This window comes from Wyeomyia smithii, chromosome 2 (genome assembly GCF_029784165.1).
Source record: "Wyeomyia smithii strain HCP4-BCI-WySm-NY-G18 chromosome 2, ASM2978416v1, whole genome shotgun sequence".
NCBI lineage: Eukaryota > Metazoa > Arthropoda > Insecta > Diptera > Culicidae > Wyeomyia > Wyeomyia smithii.
Window position 1 is genome coordinate 162,136,143 of NC_073695.1, and position 20,118 is coordinate 162,156,260.

General features: G+C 34.5%; 1 protein-coding gene across 1 annotated transcript in view; it reads left to right on the forward strand.

Moving 5' to 3' along the window:
- LOC129720169 (putative uncharacterized protein DDB_G0286901) overlaps nt 1-20,118 on the forward strand; it is a gene marked incomplete at its 3' end in the record, with an annotated part of 131,694 nt that overhangs the window by 107,915 nt on the left and 3,661 nt on the right. Inside the window, exon 7 of the mRNA XM_055671605.1 lies at nt 6,891-6,986. Within this exon, the coding sequence (XP_055527580.1) occupies nt 6,891-6,986 (96 nt within the window). The remainder of the gene's footprint in view (nt 1-6,890; nt 6,987-20,118) is intronic.

Below are 20,118 nucleotides of genomic sequence, written 5' to 3' on the forward strand. Positions count from 1 at the left end.
AGAGACAAATGTTCTGGTGATTGCGTGACGGCTTGCGACACTGAAGCAGGAAATCTGGCATGTAGGCAATCCTGGCAGCTCCAGTCGTGGTCGGCAATAGCTTCGGTCACACCAACACAGGAGAAATGGTACCACTGTCGGCACTCGTCACAGCTGACCATCTGGCTATTGTCTGGAAACCTACAGAGCGGGCAGCTTTGTTCGATGCTATCATCTTCGGCATCCGACAGCCGCGGCATTGTAGGTGCTTCACTTGATCCGGGTAAAAACGAAACTTTAAGATGTTGCCTTTGCAACGTAAAGAAAGCGAGTTCCGAAATTTTACAACTGGTTTATTATCCAAGTTAAAGTTTCCTGCAAATTATCAGGATATAGTATAGGATATAATATTAAGTTTTAATTAAGCTTACGTTTTGTAACTTTCTGGCTCGCTTTACTCGGAATACAATGGTTTAATTTAATAACTAATTTTACTCTACGATTTCAAGGTTAACAAATGCACAATTAACACGTTTGGCTTAAAGTCGTACAGATATATAATTTCACGCGTGCGCACTCCTCGGCGATCTCCAAGCAAAAGGAAGTTTTTTATCGTTAGGTTCGATCTGCTTCCCTCAATTCAGCAACAAATGACAGATCTGTCGTTATCAGTCGGCATGTAGGTTTCAAGGTGCGCTCACTGACGAGGGGCGTTCACAACAGTATGTTTACACAAAAGATTACTGAGGTACATTCGTTATCCAGTTTTCAAACTTATTCTAAAGTTGCGCTATTACCGCGCAATGTTGATGTGGTTTCGCGCCATCTTTTTTTTTTAAAGGGAGGGAGATTTGTTAGTAGCTTAAGTATTTATGATAAATATTAGTAAATAATGAGTATGTGTGTCCAATCACAAATGGTGACTTCTCAACACTGTTAGAAATTTGTAATTTTAATTGTTAGGATTTGTTTGCTTTCGCAATTAGGACTTATCATCCGTAGGGATTTAAACCTACTTGTTAAAAAAGGGGAAGTAAACTCACAACTAACTTAATTGCTAACTTATTGGCTATAAAGAGAGCTTATCGTAGCAATTGAGGATTGCAACGATTTTTGTCGAAAATTGTTAATAATTTTATTTGACATAGCTTCTAATGGTTCAACACCAGTAAGTCTATGTAATTCGAGTGTACCAAACCAAGGAGAACGCTTCAAAATCATTTTCAGAATTTTATTCTGAAACCTTTGAAGCGTTTTCTTTCTTGTTGAACAGCAGCAGATCGGTACATCATATAGCATTGCTGGTCTAAAAATTTGTTTGTAAATGAAAAGTTTGTTCTTTAAACAAAGTTTAGAATTCCTGTTAATGAGAGGATATAAACATCTCGTATGTTTGATGCACTTTGCTTGTATACTCTCAATGTGCTCTTTGAAAATAAGTTTTTTATCTTAAATTAGTCTCAAGTACTTAACCTTGTCAGACCAACTTAAAATGACAACGTGATTATTGTTTAGCTTAAGGAAAGAGCCCTAGTTTTATGAGGAAAAATTATCATTTGAGTTTTAGAAGCATTGGGAGAGATTTTCCACTTTTGCAAGTAGGAAGGAAAAATATCTAAACTTTTCTGCAATCGACTGCATATGACACGAAGACTTTTTCCTTTTACGGAAATGCTTGTGTCATCGCAGAACAATGACTTTGTGCATCTTGGAGGCAAATCAGGAAGATCTGAAGTGAATATGTTGTACAGGACTGGACACAAGACTGAACCTTGAGGTACACCTGCTCTGACAGTAAATCTATCAGATTTTGAATTCTGATAGACAACCTGCAGAGTTCGATCATTAAGATAATTTTTTAAAATTTTGATTAGGAAAATTGAATAATTAAAAGTTTGCAATTTCGCAATCAAACCTTTATGCTAAACACTGCTTTTTCTATGTCTAAAAGAGCAGCTCCAGTGGAATAACCTTCAGATTTATTAGCTCGTATCATATTAGTTACTCTGAGCAATTGATGAGTAGTGGAATGCCCATGACGAAATCCAAACTGTTCATTTACAAAAATAGATTTTCGTTGATGTTGATGTGACATCATTCTGTTAAGAATAATTCTCTCAAACAGTTTACTTATTGGAGAAAGCAAACTGATTGGTCGATAACTTGAAACTTCAGCTGGATTCTTATCCGGTTTTGAAATTGGACTAATTTTTGCATTTTTCCATAATTTGGGAATATATGCAATTATGAAGCCGCAATTGAAAATTTTTACTAAAAAATCCATTGTGCTCTTAGGGAGATGTTTGATTAATATGTTAATGATTCCATCGTCACCAGGTGCTTTCATATTTTTGAAATTTTTAATAATTGATTTAATCTCATTCAAGTTAGCTTCAATTATTTCTGCAGGTAAAACATTCTGGGAAGAAATTAAATCAAATTGATGTGTGACTTTATTTTCAATTGGACTCACAAAATTCAAATTTGGATTATGAACACTCTCAAACTCAAAATTTTGATTTCTCAGAAGAGTAAATCTATGTTTAATCTCTTTCTGTTTAGTGGATGGCTCGGATAGCTGCCCGGTGTGTGGCGTGTAGTTCGATCGGGTAAACGATGCCACATAGGAGTATTTGACTCAAATAGCTGGCCAAAAGTCCGAAATACAAAATACATGATTTCCATTATTTTGTATTGATTTAAGTTGAAACATACCCTCATGCTATCCCAAAACCCATCGGTGCCTAATCACATACACCAAACGGTTATATTCCAGAATTCTTCCACAGGTAATTGATCAGTTTGAAAAATACGTGCTACTGTTCGGGTGGCATGTAAAATTGAAAAATTTTATCAAATAGTTTTTTTCTCTCACGGGACATAATGTACAACATAAGGAAAATGTTTTGCAATATTTTAAAGTTAAATGCATAAAATAATCCCAGATTGTTTACGAAAAAAAATGATAGTGAAAGCCGACCGCGAAAAATTTATAATATTGTAAAATTAATTTAATGATTTAGTAACCTTCCGGGCAAGTCCCGTCAAAACTTTATTTATTAACAGAAAGGTCAAAGCCTTCCTAATATATAGGGAAAGAAAAATCTTCCTCCTTGTTCCTCTTTTTTATTTTATTGACATTTTGATAAATGAAGATTTACATGAAACTTGTTGAAACTTTGTCATAGATCAGCGGTTCTCAACCTTTTTTTGTCCGCGTACCCCTTGGCGATATTTTTCATATCGATTGTACCCCCTGGCTTAGAATGTTATCGTAGAGTGGGAGAGAGTAGTGGTAGATCATTTAATGGTAGTCTAGTTCTGGTTTCAAATTAAACTATGATTTGATTGATGGCTACAATCATGTTTTTAAGAGCAAGATTGGACAACAAATGAAGTATTATAAAAAAATGGCTCTGTCCGCCATTACTGATTTTTCTTTCGCGTACCCCCTGAAGGCTTTCGAGTACCCCCAGGGGTACGCGTACCCCAGGTTGAGAAACGCTGTCATAGATCATGTGTAAAAAGACACTAAAAATGCAGTAAGCGAATTTAAAGTAATTGTCATATCATTGGACTTTATATTAGAGGTGTGTCATGACGTGACGTACTTCTTCTGGTAGGGGTCATTAATGTGTGACCAAACGTGAAAAAGAATTTTGTTCAAAATTTGCGTGACGTACTTAATGGATGTCACCTTGTACTGTACTTTCTCTAGTTTTATTGGTTGATTATACGAAAATAACACGTTTTTGATGTAAATAGATCCAATTACTACCAAAATAGAGCGAATTGGACTTTTGGCCAGCTTTGTGGCTCAAATACTCCTATGTGCGATGGTTCAGCGAGATATGCCGACGTAGGCGTAAAGCGACTGTACTGCCGTCATGCGATCAAGCACTTTGCTGACCCCGCGTTATGCTGCCGGTCATCGCCAGTGGCATAGCTTAAGAGAAGGAAAAATAAAGAATGCAGTCGCGAGCAGACGGGCACGCGAGAAGGTAGCAATCAATTCTTGGTTAAATGTTGGGTATCACAAACTCCATAGCAAAAACGGCACCAAATACCACGCTGTTTTAAACACAGGGTCACGAGAACGTTGATATTGACGTCTGCGGACATTTTACAACCGAATTAGAAGTTGAAGATTTTCGTCAATCATTGGTGAATCAAATTTCACTTGAGCCTTTGGAACAGAATAATTCCTGACATCAACAATTGAACATTTTAATGCTTCCAAAGCGGAATCAATATTCACTTCGTTTTGCGAATCAAGCTCATTATTGAAATTTCTTTCAATATGAGTTTTGTATCTTTCCCAATTAGCCTTGTTATAATTAAAAACAGAGCTCATAGGGTTTAAAACTGATTCACGTGATGAAGAAAAAGTTATTGGAAGATGGTCCGAATTAAAATCAGCATGTGTGATCAATTCACTACATACATGACTTTGATCTGTTAGCACCAAATCGATTGTTGATGGATTTCTTACAGAAAAAAAAACATGTAGGGCTATTCGGAGACAAAATAGAATAGTATCCTGAGGAACAACCATTGAATAAAATTTTGCCATTGGAATTACTTTGAGAATCATTCCATGATCGATGTTTAGCGTTAAAATCGCCGATTATAAAAAATTTTGAACGATTTCTGGTGAGTTTTTGTAAATCACCTTTAAAATAATTTTTGTGCTCGCGTGTGCATTGGAATGGTAAATATGCTGCGGCAATAAATAAAATCCCAAGTTCAGTTTGAACTTCAATTTCCAAAGTTTCAATAACTTTCGTCGCAAGATGGGGAAGAGCACGATGTTTGATTCGGCGATGAATAACAATTGCAACTCCACCGCCGGAACTCTGAGTCCTATCATATCTATGAACCACGTAATTGGGATCATATTTTAATGTGATGTTAGGTTTCAAAAATGTTTCAGTGATAATTGCAATGTGCACATTATTTACTGTTAAAACATTAAAAAGCTCCTTCTCATTGGCCTTCAATGAGCGAGCATTCCAATTAAAAATTTTGATTGTTTCATTTAAAATCATTGCTAAATTTTAAATTAGAAACAATTTGAATTGTAAAATTTGTTCCAATTTGAATTGCTTCACACATGGATTTTGCCTGCAACATGGCGTTCATAAGATCGAACATCGGGGGGGAGGGGGGGGAAGCTCATCATAACTTCCGGCCCTCTCCGTAGCACATACTACGGAGAGCCAGGTGAACACCCACCAATTACCTGTCGATCTTCCTAATTGGAAGACGTCTGCAAACTATTTCTAATAATGATATTTCGTCCACTGTATCACAAGCAATTGCGAATAGATGGGCGATGGAGAGATACTGAGTGCATTGGGTACAGGGCCAAGTCCCCCCTGGGTGGCGCTAAACGATGAGACAACGGAAAGGTTTGCCAGGAGAGCCTCACCGGACTCTTCCGCTGGATTGGGGATACTCTGCTGCTTCTTCACAAATCGATCATCAAATTAACCAACCTTTTTATTTATTTTCTTAATTTTTTTTAATATTTTTTTTTTTATTTATTTTAATTTTTTTAAATTTGTTTTCTGTTTTTTTTTCTTTTATTAATTTTTTTTTATTTTATTAATTTTTTTTTATTTTTAATTTTTTTTTATTTTTAATTTTTTTTAATTTTTTTATATATTTTTTTATTTTATTTTATTTTATTTTAATTTTTTATTTTATTTTTAATTTTTATTTTATTTTTTTACCCGTTACTAACACTTTAATTCCATTCCTTTCCTTCCTCTCGTTTCCGCACCCATCATAATGTGGAACACACCCGAGCACATGCACATGACAACAAATAACAGGGAACAACGGAGACGACACCAAGGGAAAGCACAACATCCCGCACCGAAGGAAGAACAGCTTTCACGAGCATTTCCACGATCCCCACCAATACACGTTAGAATAAAAAGAGAGAGAGAGAGACCCAGGAATCGAGCATCGGATTCACAAACAGATAAGCCAATTATTATTTATTATCTATATTTCTTTGAAATCTATAATTATAATTACTATCGTAAGTATTATTAATCGTTACCATAAACTCGTAACGATCAATCATATTTTGAACATTACTATTTTATCATTATATTATCTTATCTTTAACATCTTTGAATGAAACAAAATGGGAATCGGGTTAGTAAGTTAATGTACTAGAACCTGGCCGGACATTGCGCCTACCCAGGGGAGAACCCGGATACGACCACCCATGTGAGTCTAGAGTATCGCACATGCCGACACGTGCAACGGGAAGGATTACAATAGGTGTATAGACCAGGGGGTTAGTCCCTAGATATGCTGACTTAGCGGAAAGCACGGGCTATACACTTAACAATGACAATGACAACATGGCGTTTCTAAGATCGAACATTGCCTGTTGCAGAAAAGAAAGTTTACCTGCCGTAATAGGCCCCAAGCAGTTGACATTAGAAAAAATATTTTCGGTAGTAATATTAGCTTGGCTAATCAATGTTTTTTTTATTTTATACCGGTTTTTGTTTACTTCCCATGTTAACGGTCATTTTTGAACTACCAAAATTTGGTGAAATAATGTTCGAACTACCTGTTACCTGTGCATACGTTAAACCGGTATGCAAAGAATAGAAAAATTGGCTGGTACAGCAGGGCTTGAAGAACTATGTTTTGAAGTTTGTTTTGATTGGGGAATTGAATTTTGTTTACCTTGCCTTGCCTTAACAATTGCTAAACGGACAGGGCATTCGTCATGTTTCGCGCCATCTAACTTTTGCGTGTAGTAGGTAATAATAATTCTTCAATATTAATTTCAAATTTCTGAAATCTGATTCGGATTATAAATGAACATCGAATATTGGTTTATAAACTCTTTGTTTTTTCATTAACTTTCAACTATTTTGCAGTGTTCCGTTGTTTTCTACGAGCCAGATGGTGATATAAAATATTTATTTATTTCTAAACCAAAGCTGGTTACAGTACCGGATACAGAAACTCTGCAGGTAATAATTTAAATCAATATCATATGAATTGATTATATTATCGAAATAAACAGTCAGATGAAAAGTTGTCACTATAAACTATGTAAACGAAAATTGGATTGTGATATTACCGATTCGATATTATTCTAGACGAAATCGACGAGAAATTACGTTAAAATCGTTATGTATTTAAACATGAATTTTCCATGTCTTATTAATTTGCATGGGGCTGTTCAATAATTACGTAAGTAAATAGGGTGGTAGGGGGGTTGTGCAATTTTTTTACGCTATCTTACAAGGGAGGGACGGGAGTGAATTGATTATCTTACGCAAGAGAAACATTTAATGTTAATGCAGCTGTTCAAAAAACCATGTTCATGAAAATGTGGACAGTGCAATTCATAAGAAGAAAAATACCGAAGGACCACTAATTCGAATTGAGGACAAAAGAGGAAACAAAGTATTGTGCTTGCTTCAGGATGATATAACTAAAATAAACATCTATATATTCTGGCGTGCCAGAGACGGGCCGTCAAACTTATTGTTCAACATCGCATTGGAGGGTGCTTTACGGAGGGCCGGCGTGCAGAGAAGCGGCACCACCATTACGAAGTCTCACATGCTTCTAGGTTTTGCGGACGATCATTGGTATCAACCGTAGAGCTGTGGAAGAGGCCTTCGGACCTCTCAGGAGGGAAGCTGCGAGAATAGGGCTCATCATTAACTCTGCCAAAACGAAATACATGGTGGCTTGAAGAGTGCGTGGTAGTCCGACGGATGTTGGTGCTAAGGTGGTGTTAGGTGTAACCAGCTGAGGTCCCGTAGTCTGCAAACCCGTACTAAACTTGCACTCTGCAAAACACTAATTCTTCCTGTGGCCCTCTACGGCCATGAAGCATGGACGTTGAAAGAGGCCGATCGGCAAGTTCTTGGTGTTTTTGAGCGTAGGGTTTTGCGTTCAATCCTTGGCGACAAACTAGAAAATGGTGTTTAGTGCAGATGTATGAACCAGGTGTACAAATCGGCGGATATAGTTAAGCGGATAAAACACGGCAGGTTTCAGTGTGCTGGGTATGTAGCTAGAATGCCGGAAGAACGACCAGCGAAGACTATATTTAGCAGAAATCCCGATAGAGGCCGTCGACTTCGAGGCAGTGTTGCGAAGCTCGCACTCTTTTAACCTGTACTATTCACACGCGAGTATTCCTTTGTACTACCACACACGCATGAGTATTCTCATGCCGATTCCTACCACACATCTTCGTCCGCACGGCAGCGTTGCTTCGAGAACGTGTGGTAGCCAGTCAGCCATCGTTTGCACTCGCATACTCGTACTCGCAGATGGTACTTTATTCGCGAGTGCTCACCAACATGCCACGGTAAAACAAAGACGATGTATTGACGAGAGTGCGAGTTGGTAGGCGCTAGGTGCTACGTGAACGAATAATGCGATCGTGTTTTGCTTTCCACTTACACACCGATCGTATCCATCATTGGGTTGATGGCATGAAATATTATTTCATTGAGGGATACGCTACCAGATGTGCAGATTTGTCTGCAAAATGCAGATTTAAAGAAATCGTTTGCTGATTGATACAAATATCCATCAGTATTGGGTGAAACTTGAGTACTCGGAACTAGTATTGTTTGCACTCTCCAACGTCGCTCTCTCTGCGGCATCTACTTTAGTGCCTATACAGAGAGCAATTTCGGGATAAGTCCATGAATTAATCTCGTTTCGTACAAGGTTGGACACAACCAATATCGATAACTTAATGGAAATGTGTTCCTAACCGATTAAAAACCTGACGAAGTTTCTCTTTTAACTTGTCACGCAACGATACATTTAAGTAAATGGTTTTGTTACAAATGTTCCTCTGGTTTGATTTGAATTTATGCGATTAAAACATTGTTTTTAGTTCTGCAACATTCCCTTTTTTTCTAGACCGACACTGAATGACATTTTGAGCCCAGTTTGCTACGAGCTAGACATTTCATAATTTATTCTAAGCAAATAATTAAAACGATTGTTTTGATGCCTTTGCTTATTTTTTACAAACGCACTCATTTTTATGAGTCGAATATCTACAGGGTTAAGTGTGTCAGTTGATAGGCAAATGTGTGTTGATATCTGTATTAAATATTTAGGTTTAGCAATTAGATTGAATGTTTAATAGTGTAAGCGAATATTATCAAAGAACTTACGAAAAGTTGTATGTCAAAAGAGTAACTATTTTTTACAATTATTCCATTGAACCGTAATAGCACAGACACCTGAAACTTAAATAGTTTTTATATCTAAAATAATTGAATAATTGAATGTCATCAATTCGATATTTTGGACCTGAATAAATACCGGCACTGTGCATGAAAAAAATGATAACTGTAAAATGACGGCTTATGACATGATGAACCCCACTGACAAATTATGCACACCCTATCCTGTAACTATAAATCCAATGTGGAGCCGACTTTCGTAGCTCACATATGTATTTATATACAGTAGTGTATTTTAAATAGACATCAAAATGCTAATATCGTTAGAAATTTAAAAAAATATAAAAACACGCAGAATTTTGGATTCGAAACTACCGTGTAAATTGAAATTTATAACTGTACTACAATACTACAATCCCCAAGTTGTGGGTCACAATATAATGACAACTCCGAGCTGCTTTTCAGTCAAAAAAAAAACACAATACTGAATTCAAGGAGACTATAATAGCGCTAACAGCATCGGGACTGCTTTGTTCTATATAAAACGCATCAAATGTTGAGCGGGTATTACACGAAGTAAATATATGCTTGAAATGATGATTAATATAAGTTTGCCCGTGTAATATCAAAATATTTGCTGGATTTTTTTGTTAAAAAATATTTGCCGTTGTATTTGCTAATGTCGTTCTATGCTAGTTATACAACTCAGCGAATATTTGCTTGAATTTTTTTTCGTTCATGCTGAAATTTGGTGTGAGCAAAAGGCAGCAAATGGATGTGAATGTGTTACATCACCTCAAATGTTTTGATTCCATATGATTGGAGTAGCCCTCGTAGTTTTCAGTACATGTACATGAAACTGATTCCATTATTCAATTTACAAGTCATTTTTCATTTAATTATTATTATTATTTAATCTTTCTTATTTTTAATGACTATAATGCAAGTCAAGCTATTGTTTAATTTTTAATTTAATTTTGTAGGTTTATCGACTTAATCAGTCTGTGTATAGAAGCATAAACACCGAAACAAAAGATCGTTTTTGCTGCTATACACGAACTGATTGAGCCGATAAATTTACAAAATGAACCGCTACAATCGACAAACAAACAAATATTTTTATTTAATTTCTACGCGGAACTTGATAACATAATAGCAAGGTTCACTTTATAAAATAATAAAATGAAAATTGACCCAAGTTTTCAAAAATGCGATTTGAAATAAATATTTTATTCAAACTCCAAGTCCAAATTTTTTTCTTTCCTATTAACAATACGGATACAATTATTTAATTCATCAATAAAAAACCGTCGAATGACGGAGAAACCTTATAGTTCATTATACAAAACTCCTATACAAAATGCTGCTTTTTAATCTATAGAGATACTTGCTCGAAAAAGGTATGAAAATTAACTGTTTATGCGCAAAAAGTTTTGATTTAATAGTGGTACTTCATCAATTAACCGTAATGTAGCTCTTTCTTTTCGCGCACCCACATGCTACACATTCGAAGACATTTCTTTTCCGTAGTTGGCAAGCGTGACCAGAAGGGAAACTAAAAACATTTTCTCTTTATTGCGATGAGCAATTGGTCGATTATTCATTCTCACATCTACTGGAGGTAATAACTTAATTTTTAACAAAATTGCTTTTGGTTCTCACCCGAAACAGAATATATGACATTGCAACGGTAGCCTTTATGAACCAAAACATAGAAATTATATTTTCAAAAGACAGATGAAATATTTCTCGATAATGGAAACTAGATTTGCAATATTTTCTACGCAGTTTATTTTTTGAAAATAATTCGCATCGTGTAATAACACAACAAATATATTTGCTATAGAATGCGCGAGGAGCTTTTGGTATTGTTCGAGCGAATAGATTTTTAACCAAATATTTGTTAAAGTGTAATAGTGTAACAAATCTATTTGCGCGAAGAAAAAAATTATGCAAATAAATCAGGTACCGAATATTGCAAATATTTGTCTCGTTTAATGTCTGCTTCACACTGCGAGAGGAACCGTTAAGACAACCGGCTAATGGAAATAGCAGCAGTTTTAAAACGAAACATGAAGCTCGTGTTGTTTGTACCTGGGATATGAATCATCGTGTTTACTCTATCATCCAGCCACACGCACTCGCACTCATATTCACATGGGAATGAATAGCACACAGCTGCTCCTCACTCTCTTAGCAACACTGCTTCGAGGTAGGCCTCGCACTCGTTGGATGTTTGCTGTCGACGAGGATGCCCGCGAAATAGGTGTTAGGGGAGATTGGAGGATAGCAGCCCAAGACCGAGTGACACGGCGACGTATTCTGGATACGGTATGGATCGTTAATCGGTCTGTAAAAGTAAAAGTAAAGTAATTAATTAATATTCTGGTAGTGAGATCAGAGGGGGGGAAGGGGAATCTTACGATGTTTTATAAGGGAGGGAGGATGGTTTAGAAAAGTGGAAAAATATGCTTACGTAATTATTAGGGTGCCAGCCAAAATGGTCATCTTGGTTAAAAAAAAAAAACATAAAAAATGTTCACCTGCTCGAAAAAACACCCTGTGCAAAATTTCAGCTCAATCGGACTTAAAATGGGGTGGCGCAAAGCGATTAAAGTTTGGTCTTTTTGAAAACCGAAAAATCACCCCAAAATTTGTTTGATGCCAAATGACTTAAAAACGCATGAAACGTCGAGAATTGGTGTCATCTGAAATTTTTTTTTTAAAATCGACTCACTGGGACTTAGTCGTTTTTTCAATTATGGAAGGCGGAATTCTAAATTTTTAGAATTTACCTTTTGAAATTGATCACTAGTCTCTCGAAATAGCCTGTATAATGATATACACTATAACTAGCATCGAATACATTATATTTCATCAGGGTGGTTCATTTATTCGGCATAGGGTGGTTGATAATATTGTGAAAAATGAGTATAAAATAAAAAAAAACCTCTTCGGTTCGTTTGATTGGTGTGAGGTCTTCGACAAAGTAGTAGATAATAATTCTGTCTTTCCAAAAAAATTACACCTAAAAAAAATATTTTGAGTTTTAAATAGTTTATTTGACACGGCACGATACAATTTAAGTTCAACTGAGCCAAGTACATTTTTTTTTAAATTCTAAATTAGCAGGGAAAAGAGGGAGGCCTTTTCTTTATTCTCGCGGCCGACTACGAGCTAGTGGGGATTTAAGGTGAGAGGAAGGGAGTTACAATTTTGATTTTAACTATATTGAGTTATACGATTTATTTATTTGTAAATGGCTAAGCAGTGATGTTCTATTTGAGCAGTTTGGACTGAGGTGTCTGCGTGAACATAAAGATGCCGAGTCTTCGTTTGAGTGTCTCCAGCTTAGTGTATCATCTTCTTTCAGCGGGTAGTGGGAATGGTAATCTAACAAATAGATAGAAGAGTTTCATATTTTAATACCAGCGTGTTTTATGAACACGTATAGCTGTGTCATGTACTGGAGATCACCGCTTCCCAGAATGTCTCTAACGGGTACGTTAGGTTGTTTTCCTCGGGCCCGAAGGGAATCTATAAGCTCAGACCTAACACCACAGTATTCGGTACACGACCAAATAACATGCTCGCTGTCATGGTAGCCATCGCCACAAACGCAGTGATTACTGTCTACAAGCCCTATACGAAAGAGATGCGTGTTTAACGTATAGTGATTGGACATAAGTCTGGACATCACGCGAATGAAGTCCCGACCTACATCCAACCCCTTGAACCATGCTTTCGTCGATACCTTAGGAAAAATGGAATGTAGCCACCGTCCCAGTTCATCTGAGTTCCATGATGATTGCCAACTGTTGAGTGTTCTCTGACGCAAAATGCTATAAAATTCATCATAAGCAATTGGTCTTTCATAAATATCGCCGTCAATAGCACCCACCTTAGCTAAAGAGTCAGCCTTTTCGTTACTCGGAATCGAGCAATGAGAAGGGACCCACGCTAAGGTAACCCGGTAATTTTTATCTGTTAAAGCACTTGCAAACCGCCGTATTTTCCCCAGGAAATACGGGGTGTGCTTCACAGGCTCCATTGATCGCAGAGCCTCAATGGCACTGAGACTATCTGTGAAGATGAAGTAGTGGTCTATGGGTAGGGTTTCGATGATTCCAAGAGAGTACTGAATAGCAGCAAGTTCTGCGACGTACACGGAAGCAGGAGCATCGAGTTTGTAGGAGGCGGTAAAATTTTCGTGGAAAACACCGAAGCCAGTGGACTCATCTAGATTAGATCCGTCAGTGTAAAACCTTTTATCATAACTAACATGTTTAAACTTATTGGAAAAAATCTTAGGGATCTCTTGGGGTCGCAATTGATCCGGGATACCAGAAATGTCTTGTTTCATGGTGGTGTCGAAGAATATAGCATTATTAGAAGTATCTAGAAGTGCGACATTGGAGGAATCGTATGAAGAAGGATTAATATCTTGAGCCATATAGTCAAAATATAAAGTCATAAATCTGGATTGAGATTTAAGGTCGACCAACCTCTCGAAATTTTCAATTACTAATGGGTTCATAACTGTGCATCGAATAAGCAACCGGTAAGAGAGATTCCAAAAACGATGTTTCAACGGAAGAATACCAGCTAACACTTCAAGACTCATCGTATGGGTCGACTGCATGCAACCCAAGGCAATACGCAAACAACGATATTGTATTCTCTCTAATTTTATAATGTGCGTGTTCGCGGCGGAGCGAAAGCAGAAACAGTCGTACTCAAGAACTGACAATATCGTTGTTTGGTATAACCTTAGAAGGTCTCCTGGGTGAGCACCCCACCAAGTTCCGGTAATCGTACGAAGAAAATTAATCCTATGTTGGCATTTTTGTGTCAGATACCTAATATGACAAGCCCAGGTGCATTTAGAGTCGAACCAGACCCCGAGATATTTAGCGACTAAAACCTGAGAGATCGTTTTACCCGTTAGTAGGAGCTGCAGCTGAGCTGGGTTATGCTTCCTAGAAAAAACGACCAGCTCAGTTTTCTCCGAAGAGAATTCGATACCCAGCTTAAGAGCCCATTCAGACAAATTGTCTAAGGTATATTGCAATGGTCCTTGCAGATCGCTAGCCTCGCCACCAGTAATGGGTACAACGCTATCGTCTGCAAGTTGCCTTAGCGTGCATGAATTTGCAAGACATTCATCGATGTCATTGACGTAAAAATTATATAAGAGAGGACTTAAACATGAGCCCTGGGGGAGGCCCATGTAACTAATTCGGGAAGTTGTCGAATCGCCATGTGAGAAATACATATGCTTTTCTGACAACAAATTGAGCAAAAAGTTATTCAAATTTGGTGAAAGTCCCTGCGAATGAAGTTTCGCGCTTAAAACTTCTACAGAGACAGAGTCAAAAGCCCCCTTAATATCCATGAACGCAGAAGCCATTTGCTCTTTTCGAGCAAAGGCTAGTTGAATTTCAGTAGAAAGCAACGCTAGGCAATCGTTCGTCCCTTTGCCCCGGCGAAAGCCAAATTGAGTATCTGAAAGTAACCCGTTTGTTTCGACCCATTTGTCTAACCGTAAGAGGATCATTTTCTCCATTAATTTCCGGAGGCAAGAGAGCATCGCAATCGGCCTATATGAATTGTGATTAGAGGCAGGTTTCCCGGGTTTCCGAATAGCAATGACTTTTACCTCCCTCCAGTCATGCGGAACAATATTAAGCTCAAGAAACTTGCTGAACAAATTAAACAAGCGTCTTTCTGCAGAGTCGGGTAGATTCTTCAACAGGTTGAATTTTATTCTATCTAACCCTGGAGCCTTATTGTTGCACGACAGGAGAGCCATTGAAAATTCCAACATCGAAAATGGAGGCTCTTCCGTAGTTACTAATAACGCGTCGCGAAAGGTTTTCTGTTCCGGTACAGAGTCCGGACAGACCTTTTTGGCAAAATCGAGTATCCAGCGATCTGAATACTCCTTGCTTTCATTCGAAACGTCACGGTTCCGCATGCGCCTGGCGGTATCCCAAAGAGTGCTCATCGCTGTTTCCCTGGACAACGCGTTCACGAACCGCCGCCAGTACCCGCGTTTTTTCGCCTTTACTAAGCTCTTCATCTGCCTGCCCAGTGCCTCGTACTTTCGTAGTAGGTTGACAGTGCCGTACTCCCGGTAGTCCTTATACGCCGCGGACCTTCGCGCGTACAGCTCAGAGCACTCTTTGTCCCACCATTTGTTGGGAGGGCGCTGTCTAATCGTTACCCCGGGTATCGGTTTCGTCTGAGCTTGAGTCGCGGCGTCGATTATCAAGCCAGCTAAGAACGCGTATTCTTCCTCCGGAGGAAGTTCCTCGTGAGTCTCGATAGATTGCGCTATAATAGACTCATAACACTTCCAATCAATATTACGTGTAAGGTCGTAGGAAATATTGATTGGGTTCGGGGGAGTTGAACCATTAGCAATTGATATAACGATTGGAAGATGATCACTACCGTGGGGATCGTTGATTACTTTCCACCGGCAATCTAACGCTAGTGATGTCGAGCAAAGGGATAGGTCAAGCACGCTTTCACGTGCTGGAGGATTAGGTACACGTGTCGCTTCCCCAGTATTCAAAACTGTCATATTGAAGTCGTCGATCAAGTTACAGATTAAAGAAGATCGGTTGTCGTCGTACAGCGACCCCCATAGCGAACAGTGAGAATTAAAATCTCCCAATATCAAAAAAGGCGCGGGAAGCAACTCTGCTATATCAGTGAGATGCTTCTGTTCAATCCGCGCGGGTGGAGGCATATATAACGAAACAAGGCATAGGTCTTTTCCATTCATATTCGTTTGAATGGCAACGACTTCAATATTCGAGATCGAGGGGAGGTCGATTCGGAAGAAGGAATAGCACTTTTTAATCCCTAAAAGTACCCCTCCACCGTGTGAGTCTCGATCTCGACGAATAATGTTAAAATCGTGGAAATTGAGTTGATCGTTTGAATTGAGAAAGGTTTCACAGAGCGCAAATGCGTCACAATTGTATGTATTTATTAAATAAGAAAATAGATCGAATTTGGGGATGATACTTCTGCAATTCCACTGTAATATAGTGATAAAATTCCTAACCTCTTTCGCCGTATTAGTCATCGAAAGATATGATAGCTGAAATGAGGGGCCAAGTTGCTGCTAGTTGCATCAAAAAGGTTTTCACTGTAGGAAGAAGGGCAAGAAGAATATTTTGTAGGGGATCTGGTATGTTGAATGTTTTAAATATCCAGTCCACAATATCAGAAAATTTAATGAACCCTGTTTCTTTTTTATCTTCTGATCGAGAAATGGGTGCACGAGGGGTTTTTGGTGCCCCAGGAAGCGGTGGGTACTCCTGGTTTGATTTAAAATTAAAACCGGGAGGTACTTGCTTCGGTTTTTCTTCACCGCTTCCTTTTTGTGTTGGCTTATTGGTCATTCCGCTAGGGGTTATCTTGCGACCTTTGCGAGAAAGATTAGGAGAGTTGATCATTCTCCTCTTCCTAGATCCTTCTGGCATGGCATAAGAACACCCTTCGACGGGATCGTCAGATGTACCCTCATCGGTTGGCAAAAAGGAAAAGATGTTTCCTGTCGAGGGTGGCTCAGCACTCTTCAGCATTTCTGCGAAAGAGCGCTTTGATCGTTCCTTGAGGGAACGCTTTATTTTTTCCTCGCGCTGTTTGTACGCGGGACACGCCGAAAGGTCATGCCGAGTTCCCTCGCAGTAAAGACACTTTTCAGTATCCTCACTGCAAGCGGTCTCAGCATGAATGCCTCCGCACTTGCTGCAGCGTGCCTTGTTGCAGCAGTAGGTGGCTGTATGACCTAACTGCTTGCAGTTTTGGCAATGCATGACCCGCGGTACGAACAGGCGTACAGGCAGACGAACCCTGTCCAAAGATATGTAGTTCGGCAGTGCGGATCCGGCGAATGTTACACGGAAGGAATCCGAAGGGAAGAGTTTCTTCTTCCCTTCTTCGATGGATACTGAATGCAATTGCTTGACATCCAGTATCTTTACATCTTGAATCAGGGGGTTTTTGAAGCAGCCAACCCCGTGACGCAAAATGTCATCGACCGTGAGGCTTCCTTCGGTAACCACACCGTCGATCTCCACGTCCTTGGCAGGGATGTACACGCGGTACTCTCTCGTGAAGAGCTCGTAGCTAGCAATTGCGTTTGCTTGCTTCAAGCTACTCACAACAACTCACAGTTTGTTCGGTCTAACCTTTGTAATTTCGGTTACGTCCGAAAACTGTTTTGCCAGGTCCTTGCCGATTTGAATAATATTTAGAGGCTTCTTTATGGGCCTGAAGTAAACTATGAACGGACCTTTCGAAGCATCTGGGTAAGCTTTCACCCGTGTTGCCGGTACCCTTGGTACTGGGCTAGGTAGCGGGGAAGGTAGAGGGGAATTGATGGGGGAGATCTCAATCTCTTCCCCATTTGTTTCCACATCCAGGAATAGTTGAACCTGCATGTCGTCCATTTTGCGGGAGCGTTACGCTCTACCGCACACAAACGATAATATTCGAATGTGGGGGGGGGGGGGGTCAAGTAGTTGCTATTAAATTTTTTTTCTTTGGAGGTTTGTGTTTTTAGACTTGTGTTCGAGGTTGCTTGTTGTGTTGTTGTGTTGTTGTTGATGTTTTTAGTTGTAGTTGTTAAATTAAAAAAAGGCAGTAAAACTAATACTAAGTAACTATAGTAATAAGTAGATAATAGTAGTAGTAGTAATAATAATTAATAATAATAATAATAATAATATTATTATAGTTGATAGTAGATTGTAGTAGTATAGTAGTAATAAGAATAATAATAAGTAGATAATAGATAATAATAAGTAATAATATATAATAATAATAATAATAATAATAATAATAATAATAATAATAATAATAATAATAATAATATAATAATAATAATATAATAATAATAATAATAATAATAATAATAATAATAATAATAATAATAATAATAATAATAATAATAATAATAATAATAATAATAATAATAATAATAATAATATAATAATAATAATAATAATAATAATAATAATAATAATAATAATAATAATAATAATAATAATAATATAATAATAATAATAATAATAATAATAATAATAATAATAATAATAATAATAATAATAATAATAATAATAATAATAATAATAATAATAATAATAATAATAATAATAATAATAATAATAATAATAATAATAATAATAATAATAATAATAATAATAATAATAATAATATAATAATAATAATAATAATAATAATAATAATAATAATAATAATAATAATAATAATAATAATAATAATAATAATAATAATAATAATAATAATAATAATAATAATAATAATAATAATAATAATAATAATAATAATAATAATAATAATAATAATAATAATAATAATAATAATAATAATAATAATAATAATAATAATAATAATAATAATAATAATAATAATAATAATAATAATAATAATAATAATAATAATAATAATAATAATAATAATAATAATAATAATAATAATAATAATAATAATAATAATAATAATAATAATAATAATAATAATAATAATAATAATAATAATAATAATAATAATAATAATAATAATAATAATAATAATAATAATAATAATAATAATAATAATAATAATAATAATAATAATAATAATAATAATAATAATAATATAATAATAATAATAATAATAATAATAATAATAATAATAATAATAATAATAATAATAATAATAATAATAATAATAATAATATAATAATAATATAATAATAATAATAATAATAATAATAATAATAATAATAATAATAATAATAATAATAATAATAATAATAATAATAATAATAATAATAATAATAATAATAATAATAATAATAATAATAATAATAATAATAATAATAATAATAATAATAATAATAATATAATAATAATAATAATAATAATAATAATAATAATAATAATAATAATAATAATAATAATAATAATAATAATAATAATAATAATAATAATAATAATAATAATAATAATAATAATAATAATAATAATAATAATAATAATAATAATAATAATAATAATAATAATAATAATAATAATAATAATAATAATAATAATAATAATAATAATAATAATAATAATAATAATAATAATAATAATAATAATAATAATAATAATAATAATAATAATAATAATAATAATAATAATAATAATAATAATAATAATAATAATAATAATAATAATAATAATAATAATAATAATAATAATAATAATAATAATAATAATAATAATAATAATAATAATAATAATAATAATAATAATAATAATAATAATAATAATAATAATAATAATAATAATAATAATAATAATAATAATAATAATAATAATAATAATAATATAATAATAATAATAATAATAATAATAATAATAATAGTAATAATAATAATAATAATAATAATAATAATAATAATAATAATAATAATAATAATAATAATAATAATAATAATAATAATAATAATAATAATAATAATAATAATAATAATAATAATAATAATAATAATAATAATAATAATAATAATAATAATAATAATAATAATAATAATAATAATAATAATAATAATAATAATAATAATAATAATAATAATAATAATAATAATAATAATAATAATAATAATAATAATAATAATAATAATAATAATAATAATAATAATAATAATAATAATAATAATAATAATAATAATAATAATAATAATAATAATAATAATAATAATAATAATAATAATAATAATAATAATAATAATAATAATAATAATAATAATAATAATAATAATAATAATAATAATAATAATAATAATAATAATAATAATAATAATAATAATAATAATAATAATAATAATAATAATAATAATAATAATAATAATAATAATAATATTATT